Here is a 15,570-nt window from a genome sequence, read left to right as displayed (position 1 = left end):
TTGCACTTCTCTGATGACCAGTGACGATGAGCATTTTTTATGTGTCTGTTGGCTGCATAAATGTCTTCTTTTGAGAAGTGTCTGTTCATATCCTTTGCCCACTTTTTGATGTGGTTGATTTTTTTCTTATAAATGTGTTTAAGTTCTTTGTAGATTCTGGATATTAGCCCTTTGTCAGATGGGCAGATTGCAGAATTTTTCTCCCATTCTGTTGATTGCCTGTTCACTCTGATGGTAGTTTCTTTTGCTGTGCAGAAGCTCTTTAGTTTCATTAGATCCCATTTGTCTATTTTGGCTTTTGTTGCCATCACTTTTGGTGTTTTAGTCATGAAGTCTTTGGGCCTGGGCTTTTCTGCTGATACATCAACAAAACATCACTGCTTTTTGCATAAAACTTCTGGGCTTTTGAGTCCTTTCTGCCACTCTTGTTACTCCTCAGGACATACTGTTTTCAGGGAGACGGTGTCAATCCCCCTATGTTCGGAATGAGAATCCAGCAGGGAATGGGTCAGGGAACTTCTGGGTGATCACTCACTTCCATATCCCATTAGAGTTTGGGAGTGGGTGTCTGGCTCAGCCTGCACTGTGGGGCCAGATATGCAGCACACTCCAGGTACAGCCCAGCAGTGGCTGCTCCTGCTTTACTTGGTTCATTTTCCAGACCTCCCTGTGGTTTGTCTGATTTGGGATCTCTTGTCTTTGCAGGTTGCTTTCACAACCAAAATTTATCACCCTAATATCAACAGCAATGGCAGCATCTGCCTTGATATCCTGCGGTCTCAGTGGTCTCCAGCGTTGACTGTGTCAAAAGGTAGAGACGCTGATGGCATGCTCTGTGTGCCTTGTCTCTTACACGTGTTTTTACCCCAGCACTGACTGAGTGAAAATGGAGGCTCAGAGAGAGCAGTCACCTTTCCCAGGTCACTTAGCCCTGTCCACTGCTGTGCCTGTAAGTGGACATCCTTACATCCCTATGAGGCAGCACCAGCAGAACTTTGTGCCCCACGCCCTGGTGCTTCTCAGCAGTCCATTGCCCTGGGGTGCTCAAGACTGTCACATGGGTGCAAGAAGAAAATATTGATTCTACTTATATTTTTTATCTAAAAATAAGAAAGGCAAATATTAAATTACCTTCTCTGTTCCCTCATTTATTCATCCAATAAGCACAAAACGGACTGTGAGTCAGCCCTGAAGAAAGATACAGGGCATGCCCCTGGGGACCTCAAAGTTGGTGGAGAAATCTTCCCTTCCCAAATAAATGATATTAAGCACATGTCTCTGGTTGAAGTTGAAGAAACCAGTCTAAACTGAGCTTAGAAATGCAGATATTCCTTCTGAACTAAGATGGGCTGCACATGGGCTGTGTGTGCACAAGAGACCTGAATGTAGACAGTGCAGTATCCTGGCAGGTGGAGCGTGGGTAGGATGGTGAAAAATCAACCCAAGAAAAACAGAACCTGGCCTAATTTTTAAATTTTTCTGTAGAGGAGACAGGATCTCACTTTGTTGCCCAGACCAGTCTCAAACTCCTAACCTCGAGCAGTCCTCCCATTGTGGCCTCCCAAAGCACTGGGATTATAGGCGTGAGCCACCGTGCCTAGCCAAGTATCTTAAAAAAGGCAAACCTGCCCCTGTCATTTGTAGCTTTATGTGTGGGGAACTGTGGTCAGGACTTTGATGGACTCGCTGAATCCAGTTTGTTTGGAATCATATGGTGAGTCGAAAGCAAAGCCAGGAATGAGAGTTCGCATTTCTCTCTGGGACCCCAAGAATCCAGGTACCACAGTTCCTTCTGCTCCTCACCACAGCCCTAGTGGGTGATTCCCTTCTCCCAGGGTTGCTGAGAGCCACACTGAGTGCACGTCCTAGAGACGGTGATGGCACACAGGAGGATGCATCTGCTTTGTAGTTAGACAGACCTGGTTCAGAATTTCTTTATTTTATATTTTTTGAGATTGAGTTTCACCCTTGTTGCCCAGGCTGGAGTGCAATGGTGCAATCTCAGCTCACTGCAACCTCTGCCTCCCAGGTTCAAGAGACTCTCCTGCCTCAGCCTTCCGAGTAGCTGGGATTACAGACATGCACCACCATGTCCGGCTAATTTTGTATTTTTTTTAGTAGAGACAGGGTGTCTCTATGTTGGTCAGGCTGGTCTTGAACTCCCGACCTCAGGTGATCCGCCTGCCTCGGCCTCCCAAAGTGCTGGGATTACAGGCATTAACCACCATGCCTGGCCCAGAATCTCATTTTTACCCATTTATTGGGTGTTCCAAATCTGTGACCTTGGACAAGTTACTTGAATGCTCTGAATTCTTGTTTCCTTACCAGTAAACAGGACTCCTGGGACTAAATGCCAGAGGTGCATGATGTGGGGTACAGACAAGGATGGGAGGGCAGTTGGAGACTAAGATGGGGTGCTTCAGTGGAGAAGGGGAATGAGAGCCAGGATGCACCCAGGAGGGAAGTATCCTAGCATGGCATGCCTGAGGCCACACGATACATGGGACAGAGCAAGTGGTACATCAAGCAGTTTAGATTGGGCTGTTGAAGGGAAGACATCTCCTTGGTCAATACAGAGTGCAAGTTCAGGGAGGTTCACCCAGGGGTGACCTAGCAGCCTCATGGCTACAGCTGACCAACCTTTTCTTTTCTTCCCAGTTCTCTTGTCCATCTGCTCGCTGCTCTGCGACCCCAACCCCGATGACCCTCTGGTGCCAGAGATAGCCCACACCTACAAGGCCGACAGAGAGAAGTATGCATCCTTTTTGGGTTGCCTTTGTGCCATGGCTGCCCCAGGCAGCTCCATGCGGTACCTATGCTCTGAGCTGGTGCTTCTGTGCTACAGGTTCCCATGGACATTTTCCTGCCCATGCTGAGCCATGTGCACAGTGGGTGTGCCCTGGGCTTGGACTCCTGGCTTTCTCACTAACATGTCTTTTGAGTCTAAGAAGGGAGAAGGAGATAAAAGCAGTTCACCCTCCTGGATAACTCATTAGCTGCTGCTACTATATATGAAAACATTGCCAAGTCCTGCCCTCGAGGCTAGCAAAATCAGTGGTCAGCCAAGAACAGACTCAGAAGAATCTGACAACAAGAAAAATTTGGATTTAAATTCTAGGGTTTATAGCCTAAGACAAGGGGATGTCTGCTTGGCAATACTGAAGGTGAGGTTGAACTGCTGTGGTCAGTTCGCTGGCTCAGCTCAGAAGTCAGCAGTGTGTTAAACCTTCACTGCCAGCTCTTTGTTTAAACACCAATTAACAGAACCAGAATTGTAAAATTCCGACCCCCTAGGCCAGGCACAACCACAAGCACTGTAGCATGAGGGTGTCTGTAGTTGGTAGGGCTGGCACAAGGGGTCATCACCAAGTGTTAGTCTCTGAGTGCTGACAGCACCGTGAGAGAGGCCCAGGTGTGGCAGGGGTCGCAGTCCTGTGAGTGGTGTGAATCTCAGTTGTAGACCTTCAGAGAAGGTATTGCTGGCCCTTTTAAAAGACATCTTCAGTGAGTGAGTTCTTCAGTTCATTACTCATTACTTCTTTCCTGTCTGAAGAGATTAGAATGGAGTATGTTTTTTCCTTGTTTTTGAGACAGGGTCTCATTCTGTTGCCCAGGCTGAAGTGCAGTGGTGTGATCACAGCTTACTGCAGCCTTGATCTCCCAGGCTCAATCTATCCTCCTGCCTCAGCCTCCTGAGTAGCTGGGACTACAGTGTGTGCCACCATACCTGGCTAATTTTTTGTAGAGACAGGTTGCCCAGGCTGGTCTTGAACTCCTGGGCTCAAGCAATCTGCCCACCTAGGCCTCCCAAAGTGCTGGGATTATAGGTGTGAGCCACCACACTCAGCCACATGGCTTTTTCATATTATATTTTTCTTGAGACCTTTATAGATCTTATTATTTCCCTCACTGGAGTTTTCTTAATAACAATCAACATTTTTAATTGACTGGGGTTTAACTTGTGTTTATTTTAACACTTACTACGAGATATTTTAGACATACCAAAAGTGATTTTTTTTAGTGCCTCTTATAACTATAAATCTCTCTAATCTATAGTCTCACAACATCAAGTCTCATTACAATGATGAGAGTAAGTGCACACACCTGCATAGTCCTCAATGGATGCCCGGCCTGCTCCACGTGCTTTGCATACAGATTTCTCTAGTCTTCCCCACAAGCACACAAGGCAGGTACTCTCACTATGGCAAGCAATCAAAAAAGCCAGGGCACAGAGGGGTGGAACAGCTGCTGAGGATGGTGCTGATGCACACTCCGGTAGGCAGATTCCCAAGCCCTTGTTCTGGAGTTTGTGTGCTGAACGTCCTGTAACTAGTACAAACTGACCTTTGTATGTCTCTTCTCTGTCCTCCCTGCATCCATATTGTAGGACAGGCAATATGGAAAGAAAGGGAAGAAGTCTTTGCATTATTAAATCTTCCACAGCAGATAGTTATGGAGAATCAACAGTTTTGGGTTTACACAATGAGGGATTTACCCAGCTGGGGGTTTACAGCCATGTCTGTTGTGCTCCTGCTCTGGGGAAAGCCTTTATTCCACTTACCCATCAGCCCCAGATGTTTGACAAGCAGCAGCAGTAGCAGCATTCCCCACATCAGTCCTGTTCTCTGCACCACATTGAAGGGAAGTGACCATTTCAAGTGAGGGTGTCACTCCCTCTGCTTTTTTATTCCAGGTACAACAGACTAGCAAGAGAGTGGACACAAAAATATGCTATGTAAGTGCCTCGGAGGTTTTACGTGAGACGTTGAAGCTGGCAGAGAGGTCTTCCCTTAAAACTTTGGGCTGTTGGCTGAGCCACTCAAAGAGCATCATCTGTTCTTCAAACAAATGTTGGTCACCCACTCTCTCCAACTGCAGCATGTTGGTGCCATTTTCAGCATTTATGGCTTTGACAGTGCCACCTCTTTGATGTCAAATCAGCAGCCATTGTTGTTATGATCTGCAGTCTTCCTGGTGACACTGGAATCTCTCTCTCTGCCACCTCAGTTTGTCTGTTGGTCTCTTGGGGGGCCAGGCCCTGCACGTCTCTCCTACCTGGCCTCAAATGGTGCTGCTGCCCATGATGGTACCACACCAGGGCCTCAGCCTGGCCCCTCACCACATACCCTTTGCCTTTTAGAACTCAGTGCCATCCTGGGTGCCCAGGTCAGAGCAGGCTTTCTTCACACCTCATCTGCTGCAGAACCACATCCTGAGGAGTCTCAGCTCATCCTGGAAGGAATTGGGAACAGTGTCACTGGGAAGTGAAGGCCTAGCCCTGCGACTTCCACCAGTCTCCTCCTGCAGTGGCACATGCTGGCATTTCTCCCTTCACACCAAGAAGCAGCAAGTGGAAAATTTCAGGATACAAAGCACATAACACCCCATAAGAGATGACTATGTTTTTAGAAGCAAGAGCAAAATTATGAAACCTCTAGAGATTTGGGTCATGTTACTCCATTTGATGAGGATTCTCACTATTCCCCGCTCTTCCCACTAGGAGCCTACACTAAGTCCAGGTGTGAGCCATTCACAGACTAGAACACAAGGAGGGAGAGAGACTCTTAAATGTAAATAAAAATGCAATTCACTCATAACTCTAAATGATAATTGACATTTCAGCCTCTTTCTTTTAGGCAGAACAGAAGATACCCCACTTTTAACAGTTATTTGGAGCCTGAAATTACAATAGCCTATTAGGTGATCGGCTTTCTGTCTTGGCTTTCTGATGCAACATATTTTAAGGTTTGCCTTTAAAGCTTCGAGCCTTGAGACTAGGTTACTTAGGAAGAGGAGAGAAAAGGGTAGAGATTATTCTAATAAAACTTCCAAAGAGGGAAGAAAATTGAGGAGCTTCAGATCTCTAAAGCCAAATTCAACCTGATCTTTCTAGGTTGGTTATAAAGCTGGTCCACTCCCAGGAAGTGATGTTAAACTGTGACCAAATGGCCAGATGGGACTTTTGCAGGCTGATTGAAAGGAAGTCTACAGACCTAACACAAGCAGTCAGCCAAAGGTGACTGTGGGAGGTTGATTTCTTCCAGAAACTTCCAAGTTGTGGCTACAAATTTATTGCCAGATACTTTCCCATTGAGAATACTGAGGTTATTCACATAATCATTTCCTTAGCAAAGGAAGAAGCACTTTCAACTTGGGCTGCATTCCCTTTGTGAGGATCCACATTTAGGATCCCCTGCTACCATAAGGCCACTTTTGGGGTCCTTTGGGTGTGGCTGCATCTCACCATGGTGAGGATTGCCTTTTTTGTTTTTCAGCACAGAGTCTTGCTCTGTCTCCCAGGCTGGAGTGCAGTGGTGTGATCTTGGCTCGCTGCGACATCTGCCTTCCAGGTTCAAGCAATTTGCCTGCCTCAGTCTCCCGAGTAGCTGGAATTACAGGCGTGTGCCACCATGCCGGGCTAATTTTTGTATTTTTAGTAGAGACGGGGTTTCACCATGTTGACCAGGCTGGTCTCGAACTCCTGGACTCAAGTGACCTGCCCACGTCGGCCTCCCAAAGTGCTGGGATTACAGGCGTGAGCCATCGCGCCCAGCAAGGATTGCCATTTTAATTGTATCTTCGCTGCTTCTTTGGTCTTTGCTTAAACAAAACAATAAATCTTAATAGTTGGGGAGAATGCTGTTACCAGTGTCCTCTAGGAAGGCTGTTAGCATATGACTGTACTGAGCAGCAGTGCCATCTGGTGCCTGAGATCATGTGCTTCAGGCAGTTGTCACACTGCATCTACAGCCAAGCATCACAGAACACTTCACTCGTGGTCAGGGAAGGTGGGACTGATTCACATGTTAGAGACACATCAGATGGGAAAATTCAGGCCGAAATTGGTGTTGGGGAATAACCATTCTCTGGTCTTTCAAGTGTAATAACTTATGATTCCCAAGAAACCGATGAATTTTCTGAGTGCAGACAAAATTTCCCCAAGCCTGCTCTCTCTGTTGGATATATGTAATAAAGAAAGTCAAATCAGCCCTTTGGGGTTCGTGGTAAAAATTCACTCACCTTTTGAAGCCTGAGGTGGCTCTTTACCTTCCAGATCTCTCAGCAAATCCCATGGGCAGAAATGTCACCTGCTTGCCATGTCTTTGAGGGGTTCAGGTCAGCCTGGAGAACAGGCTCCTTAGGTCAAAAACCTTGTTTTAAGAGCCACTGCGGTTCAGTCAATGTAACCCATTTGTGCAGAAGCCATGCTTCCAAGGAAGTTCTCAGGTTGGCAACTAGACAGCAAATCTGAGAAGCCACCTGTGGAGTAATGTGTTTTTCTCTCTGTGGACAAGAGATATCAGAAAGGTGCTTGATCTTGAACAATTGATCCATGATGAACAAATGACCATTAGCTCTCCCCCAGAAGCTTCTGGGTTTGCTGAATGGAGCTGCGATTTTGATCCTTTATCAGACTCCAGAAAGATCCAGGAGTTCCAAGAACATGGCAAAGAGTCAAAATCTTAGGACAAGGAATGAAAATGCCAGAATGCAAATGTCCAACAGTCCTGGTAGTCATAGCTATCAACACCCTAGAATTCCACACTGTCTCACTGCAGTTGCTCAAGGATGGATATGTTTCTGTCTCTGAAATTCAGGAAAAAGCCTTAAGTGCCAGAGAAGGTGCTTCCAAGACTGTCTGCAGAATTCCTTTCCTAGGATCTGTCCCTGGTGCCCAAAAGGGCAGAGAAGGAACCCTAAGATTAGCATAGAGCCACTCATCTCTCCTCCCCTCCCCTTCCCTTCGTCCCATGCTTCCATTTCCCATGGCTATCTCCTCTGACTGTGGCACACACTTCCTCTCCAGCAGTGTCGAGAAAGGTCTGGACCTGTATTGAATCTAGCCATAAATGGCGGTCTTCAGAAAAATGGAGATTATGGCTGCCAGCACCCACAAGACAGCCCCTCATGCCATGCAGGCAGCAAGCCATCCTGAATAGCATTCCTCTCAGAGTCTGCTTCCTCACCTGCTGTTCACTGGTGAGAGGAAAAGGGACTTGTTCTCCCTTGACCAGTTTTCTAGTTTTCCTGTTCCCATCCTGGTCTTTGCCTGATGACAGAGAAACTTTCTAAGAAAAACAAAACAAAAAGCTATAAGAAATCTGCAAAACACCCCATCAGAAGTCAATGCTTTCCTTAAAAATACATCTACTTCCTTCTCGTCCTTCTCATCTTCTCCCTTGCCCCCAGACAGGTGTGCTTGCAGGCATCCAGCTGCCTGCATCAGAGCTCCCCTTGAAGGCAGGTGGTCAACTTGGCTCCATGTTGGAGGGCAACAGCAGAGCTGCCACTTGTAGCCAGTCTCTCAACCCTGCTGTCCTCCAGCACACCAACAATGGCTCAAAAGGCTGGTCTTCTCAGAAAGACTTGCTGCTAACCACTTATCACAATCACTTTCCAGTTATGTTAAGTGGTATCAAAGCATTGATTAGCACTTACAGTATGCAAGATATGGTAGGAGGAAAAGGGAATTATAGAAAGAAACCATGTGAAAGTATAAAAGTCACTGATAGACTGGATACACGAATGAGAAAGAAATCAAGCATTATCATCACAGAAAACCACCAAATGGCAAAAGACAAGAAAGGGACCAGACATGGTGGCTCATCCCTGTAATCCCAGCACTTTGGAAGGCTGAGGTGGGAGAATTGCCTAAGGTCAAGAGTTTGAGACCAGCCAAGGCAACACAGTGAGACTCTGTCTCTTACTAAAAAAAGGAAAGGAAAAAAATTTTTTCAAGAGGAAGAAAGGAACAAAGGACATACAAAACATCAGAAACCAATTACAAAATGAGAGGAATAAGTCCTCACTCATCAATAACAACCTTGAATGTAAAGAGTTCAAACTTCCCAATTAAAATATATAGCCTTGCTTAGCCGGGCCTGGTGGCATGTGCCTGTAAATCCCAGCTACTCAGGAGGCTGAGGCAGGAGAATCACTTGAACCCGGGAGGTGGAAGTTGCAGTGAGCCAAGATCATGCCACTGCATTCCAGCTTGCATGACAGAGCGAGACTGTCTCCAAAAAAATACAATTAAAAAAAAAATAGGCTGGGCGCGGTGGCTCACGACTGTAATCCCAGCACTTTGGGAGGCCGAGGCGGGCGGATCACGAGGTCAGAAGATCGAGACCATCCTGGCTAACACGGTGAAACCCCATCTCTACTAAAAATGCAAACAAAATTAGCCAGGCGTGGGGGCAGGCGCCTGTAGTCCCAGCTACTTGGGAGGCTGAGGCAGAAGAATGGCGTGAACCTGGGAGGCAGAGCTTGTAGTGAGCTGAGATCGCACCACTGCACTCCAGCCTGGGTGACTGAGCGAGACTCGGTCTCAAAAAAAAAAAAAAAAAAGAAAAAAAAATATATACACACATACACACACCCTTGCTGAGTGGGTTAGAAAAACAAGATCCAGGTAAGGCATGATGGCTCACAACTGTAATCCCCATGCTTTGGGAAGCTGAGGTAGGAGGATATCGCTTGAGTTCAATACCAGCCTGGGCAACATAGCAAGACCACTATCTCTTAAAAAAAAAAAAAAAAAAAAAAAAAAAAAAAAAAAACTGGGCCTGGTGGCATGTGCCTGTAGTCCCAGCTACTTGGGAGGCTGAGGCACGAGGGTAGTTTGAGTTCAGGAGTTGAAGGCTGCAGCTGAGTTATGATTGCCACTGCACTACAACCTGGGTGACAAAACAAGACCTTGTCTCTAAAATAAATGTAAAATAAATTTAACAAAAACAAGATCCAGCTATATGCAGCCTATAAGAAACACACTAAAGGGATGCATATAGACTAAGTGAAGGGATGAAAAAGATATTCCACTCAAATGTAAACTAAAAGCATGTAGGACTAGCTATCCTTATATCAGACAAAATAGACTTTAAGTCAAAAAACGAAAAGAGAAAAGGTCATTATATAATGATAAAGGCATCAATTCAGCAAGAGGATATAACAATTGTAAATATATGTGCACTCAACACTGGAGCACCCAGATCTATAGAGTAAATATTACTAGAGAAAAAGAGACCCCAGTACAATAAGTTGAGGACTTCAGCACCCACTTTCAGCATTGGACAGATTATGGTCTAGAAGATCAACACAGAGGCATCAGACTTAAAATACGCTATAGACCAAATGAACCTAAGAGACATTTACAGACTATTTCATTCAACAGCTGCAGAATACATATTCTCATCAGCACATGGAACATTCTCCAGTATAGCCCATATGTTAGGCCACAAAACAAATCTCAAATATTTAAAAATAAAAATCCTATTAAGTATCTTATTAGACCACAATGGAATAAAACTAGAAAGCAGTATGTTGCAGCCTCCAGAACTGTGAGAAACAAATTTCTGTTCTTTCTAAATTAAAAAAAAAAAACAAAAGCACTAGAAGTAGATAACACAAGGAACTCTGGAAACTGTACAAATCCGTGAAAATTAACACGCTCCCGAAAGATCACTGGGTCAGTGAAGAAATTAAGAAGAGGCTGAGCGAGGTAGCTCATGCCTGTAATCCCAGCACTTTGGGAGGCCAAGGCAGGCAGATGACTTGAAGACATGAGTTTCAGACCAGCCTGGCCAACATAACAATACCCCATCTCTACTAAAAATACAAAAATTAATGGGCTGGGCGTGGTGGATCACACCTGTAATCCCAGCACTTTGGGAGGCCAAGGTGGGCGGATCACCTGAGCTCAGGTGTTCGACACCAGCCTGGGCAACATGGTGAAACCCCATCTCTACTAAAAATACAAAATTAACTGGGTGTGGTGGCATGTGCCTATAGTCCCAGTTATTCAGGAGGCTGAGGCAGAAGAATCTCTTGAATCCAGGAGGCATAGGTTTCAGTGAGCCAAGATGGCACCACTACACTCCAGCCTGGACGACAGAGTGATACTCTGGCAAAAAAAAAAAAAACGAAAAATATACAAAAATTAGCTGGGTGTGGTGGTGTGCGCCTGTAATCCCAGCTACTCAGGAGGCTGAGGTAGGAGGATTGCTTGAACCTGGGGGGCGGAGGTTGCAGTGAGCCAAGATTGTGCCACTGCACTCCAGCCTGGGTGACAGAATGAGACTCTGTCTCCAAAAAAAAAAAAAAAAGAAAAAGAAAAAAAGAAATTAGTGCCGGGCACGGTGGCTAATACCTGTAATCCCAGCACTTTGGGAGGCCGAGCCTGGCAGATCACAAGTTCAGGAGTTCGAGACCAGCTGACCAACATGGAGAAACCCTGTCTCTACTAAAAATACAAAATTAGCCAGATGTGGTGGCGCATGCCTGTAATCTCAGCTACTCAGGAGGCTGAGGCAGGAGAATCGCTTGAACCCAGAAGGCGGAGGTTGCAGTGAGCCAAGATTGTGCCATACACTCCAGCCTGGGCAACCAGAGCAAAACTCCATCTCAAATAAACAAAAAACAAAAAAACACACAAACCTAAACTGCCTCTGTAACACTAATGAAAGGCCACCAGGTTAGAAGGATGAGAGGAGCCTGAATTTGTAGTTAAATGATTACTGCCATTATTCCAAAGGTCACAACATTTGCAACTTCCCCAATAACTCCTGTAAATAACATCACTATTGTGGAACCTAAGATTGGCCGTTTGAGATGTCTCTTCAGGTTTTTCCATCTCTGATAACTGGATGGCCCCAGTTAGACTCCTGTGGCTCCACCCAGAAGTAGACAGCACATGAAGACCATTTTCCACAGCCCTATGACTGCACCCCAAACCAATCAGCAGCACCCATTCCCTAGCCCCCTGCCTGCCAAACTATTCTTTAAAAATCTTAGCCTCCAAATTTTGGAGGAGGCTGATATAAGTAATAATAAAACTCCAGTCTCCCATTTCACTGGCTCTATGTGTATTATACTCATTCTCTGATCTTGATAGATCAGCTATATCTGAGCAACAGGAAAGAAGAACCCATTGGTTACAGGACAGCAAACAGGAAACTTATACAAGAAAAATGGGAGCGTGAGAAAGGTGAGGTGGTCTACATATGGCAGGCCACATCATCTCCTCTTTAAAACCCATCAGGGTTTCCATTACACGTAGAATAAAACCCTTGGCCTCTCCTTCTCCCTGTGTCCCATTTCTCAGACCAATTAGGACCAATTAGGCTGGCTCCTACCTCAGAACCCAGTCTCTCCTCCAGGGTTAGTTACCTCCTCTGAGGTTTTCCCTGGCCTATCAAGCTGAAACAGGTTTCTATACACTACAACAGGAAGCAGTATCATGCTCCCTCAAACTTCTCACCGTCAGAGACTCTTCCTCATAGTCTTCTCTACATGGAGCCTGGTCACCTCACTGAGCTGATCTAATTCTAGAACACAGAGACCTGCTTCTTTGGCCTGCACAACCTGGTTTCAGGTAAGGGTAGCTTCTCCTCAGGTAGACTAAAATTTGAAAAGTGCTCCCAGACCTCCTAGGGCTTCCGCCTGGGACTGGTGGCCAAGTGGGTGAAGGAACCTGACAACTGGAAGGTGATTAAATAGGAATATTTCCAGACAAAAAAGAGAAAAAAAAAGATACGTTCACCAAAGAGAAGGCGGTAGAAGTACCATAAGACCGATGGCCAAACTCCTCTAGAATATGGAGATTGGGGGCAGAGGGATGAGGGAGCAGAAAGTCACCTGAGGGTCTGGTCTGAAGGAAAAACAAGCAGAGATGTTACTGAAGTAAGAGGGGGGAAAGACTGAAAATTAGGAGACCTGGAGAGTGCCTATTGATGTAAATTCACTTTTTCTGACAATAGTGAAGTCGAAGTACAGAAGTAGGGAGACCTGCACTATGGAAAAGAGGAAAGATTGAAAAGAAGATCTAGGATGAATTCAAAGGAGGGGTGAAGGCTGCAGACTGGACTGCTGAGGAGAAGGGATATTTTGCCAGAGCTTGAGACTTCTCCAGGTCAGGATGAAGTAACTGTTTTCCTCTCAGAAATGTCAGAGCTTCTGCCTGTAAGACAAGTGCTGTGGTTCGAATGTATCCAACAAAGTTCATGTCTTAGAGGCCTGATCTCCAATGTGATGGCGTTGAGTGGTGGGAGGTGGGAGGTGCTTAGGCCCTCATGAATGGATTAATGCCATTATCTTGGAAGTGGGTTTGTTACCTGTGGAGGGTGTCCAGGTTCTTGGTGTCGTGAACAAAGAATTGGACAAAATGCACAAACAAAGCAAGGAAAGAATGAAGCAACAAAGGCAGAGATTTATTGAAAATGAAGGTACACTCCACAGGGTGGGAGTGGCTTGAGCAAGTGGCTCAAGAGCCTGGTTACAGAATTTTCTAGGGGTTAAATATCCTCTAGAGGTTTCCCATTGGTTACTTGGTGTTCATCCTACATAAATGAATTAGTGGCCTGCAATCAGTCTGATTGGTTGAGGGAGGGGACCTATCAGAAGCTTAAGCGAAGTTTCAAAGTTACACCCTATGCATACCTCTGATTGAAAGGGTGAAGTGAAGTTACAAAGTTATACTCCTATGCAAATGAAGACTTGGTCCATGAGCAGCCTGATTGGTTGTGGAAAGGGACCAATCAGAGGTATTTTCAATTTTTCATCTACCATGCAGAAAAAGGTGGGGGGCGGTTGCAAAGGGAGTAGCCTCTGGTCCTTTTGTTACTTGGTCATAAGTTGGGGTTTTCCTTTTGATTTGGTTCTAGGAGGTTAGTGTGAATTGGCGTTAGGTTCCTTGCTTCCAGCCCCTATTCTCCTGCCTCAGGTTCATTATAAAAGACTGAATTTGGGGCCGGGTGCAGTGTCTCACACCTGTAGTCCCAGCACTTTGGGAGGCCAAGGTAGGCAGATCACAAGGTCAAGAGATTGAGACTATCCTGGCCAACATGGTGAAACCCTGTCTCTATGAAAAATACAAAACTTAGCTGGGCATGGTGGCATGCGCCTGTAGTACCAGCTACTCGGGAGGCTGAGGCAGGAGAATTGCTTGGACTTGGGAAGCAGAGGTTGCAGTGAGCCGAGTTTGTGGTCACTGCACTCCAGCCTGGCTACAGAGTGAGACTCCATCTCAAAAAAAAAAAAAAAAAAACAGAATGAGTTCGACCACCTTTTGTCTGTCTCTCATCCTCTTTGCCCTTTCACCATGTTACGAGGCAGCAAGAAGCCCCTCACCAGATACTAGTACCATGACATTGGACTTCCCAGCCTCCAGAACTGTGAGAAAATAAATTTCTGTTGTAAATTACATAGTCTGTATGTAAATTACATAGTCTGTGGTACTTTGTTATAGCAGCACAAAACAAACAAGACCACAAGCAACAATGATGTGAACAGAAAGAAAAATGGACATAACAAATGAACTGTGTTTTTTTCTAAATTAGGTCCACAAGCCCTTATCTGCACCATCCAGACCCAAACACCTTAAGATTTTGGTAGTTCATTTGGTAGCAAAAACTGACCTTAATGGCCATGAGGATATTTAGAGTCTTCTTATATTCCACTTAGCTGATTATTCACACACATCACAGCAAAAGTATGAACATGTCTGATTACCAGTTCCTCTCCAGATCCTGTGATAAGGGCTTACAGAGTACATAGGACATATATGGTATAACTTTTCTGAAATCTTAGATTGAATTCCAAAGCACATCTGGACTTAAGGGACTGTAGATTTATATATATATAATACATATATATTTTATACATATACATATATATATATAATTTTCCTTTTTTTGAGATGGAGTCTTTCTCTGTCGCCCAGGCTAGAGTGCAGTGGCGCTATCTGGGTTCATTGCAAGTTCCGCCTCCCGGGTTCACGCCATTATCAGCCTCCCGAGTAGCTGGGACTACAGGCGCACGCCGTCACATCCGGCTAATTTTTTGTATTTTTAGTAGAGACGGGGTTTCACTGTGTTAGCCAGGATGGTCTCGATCTCCTGACCTCGCGATCCGCCCACCTCGGCCTCCCAAAGTGCTGGGATTACAGGCGTGAGCCACCGCGCCCAGCCGGATTTATATATATATATATATATATATATATATATATATATATATATATATTTTTTTTTTTTTTTTTTTTTTTTTTTTTTTTGAGGCGGAGTCTCGCTCTGTCGCCCAGGCTGGGGTGCAGTGGCCAGATCTTGGCTCACTGCAAGCTCCGCCTCCCGGGTTCCCGCCATTCTCCTGCCTCAGCCTCCCGAGTAGCTGGGACTACAGGCGCCCGCCACCTCGCCCGGCTAGTTTTTTGTATTTTTTAGTAGAGATGGGGTTTCACCGTGTTAGCCAGGATGGTCTCGATCTCCTGACCTCATGATCCGCCCATCTCGGCCTCCCAAAGGATTTATATTTTAAGGAGGAAGGGGAGTTATTCTCCATGGGAGGGAAAGAAGCTGTGAGCTGCCTTGGGCTTTGGCATGTTTCCCTATCATGCAGATAAGAAGCTAGTTCAGTCAGTGTAGGCAGATTTGTGGATGGAAAAACTGTTGCTCACTGGAGGCGGGGAGCAGATTGAGGAATTACTGACACCTTCTAGGGGCGACCATCCAGAGATGTGCAGGTGAAGCACAAGGCAGGTTCTCTTCACGCCTCCACTATCCTGGCCTCCACCAAACTGCA

The 15,570-nt window shown here is 45.7% G+C and overlaps 1 protein-coding gene across 14 annotated transcripts in view; it reads left to right on the top strand.

Moving 5' to 3' along the window:
- Positions 1-6,987, top strand: part of UBE2D4 (ubiquitin conjugating enzyme E2 D4) — a 28,477-nt gene extending 21,490 nt beyond the window's left edge. For 8 of the 14 annotated variants that reach the window (XM_073008921.1, XM_073008917.1, XM_073008925.1 and 5 more), the window contains 4 exons: positions 706-811; positions 2,659-2,752; positions 4,694-4,735; positions 6,276-6,987. In XM_073008921.1, coding sequence (XP_072865022.1) covers positions 706-811; positions 2,659-2,752; positions 4,694-4,735; positions 6,276-6,462 — 429 coding nt within the window. In that variant the 3' untranslated portion in view covers positions 6,463-6,987. Of the gene's footprint in view, positions 1-705; positions 812-2,658; positions 2,753-4,693; positions 5,605-6,275 lie in introns of those variants that run through there. The other 6 variants (XM_073008919.1, XM_007981490.3, XM_073008923.1 and 3 more) reach the window with 4 other exon arrangements.
- Positions 6,988-15,570: the final 8,583 nt, after the last annotated feature.

The sequence above is a fragment of the Chlorocebus sabaeus genome, chromosome 21 (assembly GCF_047675955.1).
Source record: "Chlorocebus sabaeus isolate Y175 chromosome 21, mChlSab1.0.hap1, whole genome shotgun sequence".
Lineage (NCBI taxonomy): Eukaryota > Metazoa > Chordata > Mammalia > Primates > Cercopithecidae > Chlorocebus > Chlorocebus sabaeus.
Note: the sequence above shows the minus strand (reverse complement) of the source record. Positions and strands in the feature narration are given on the sequence as shown.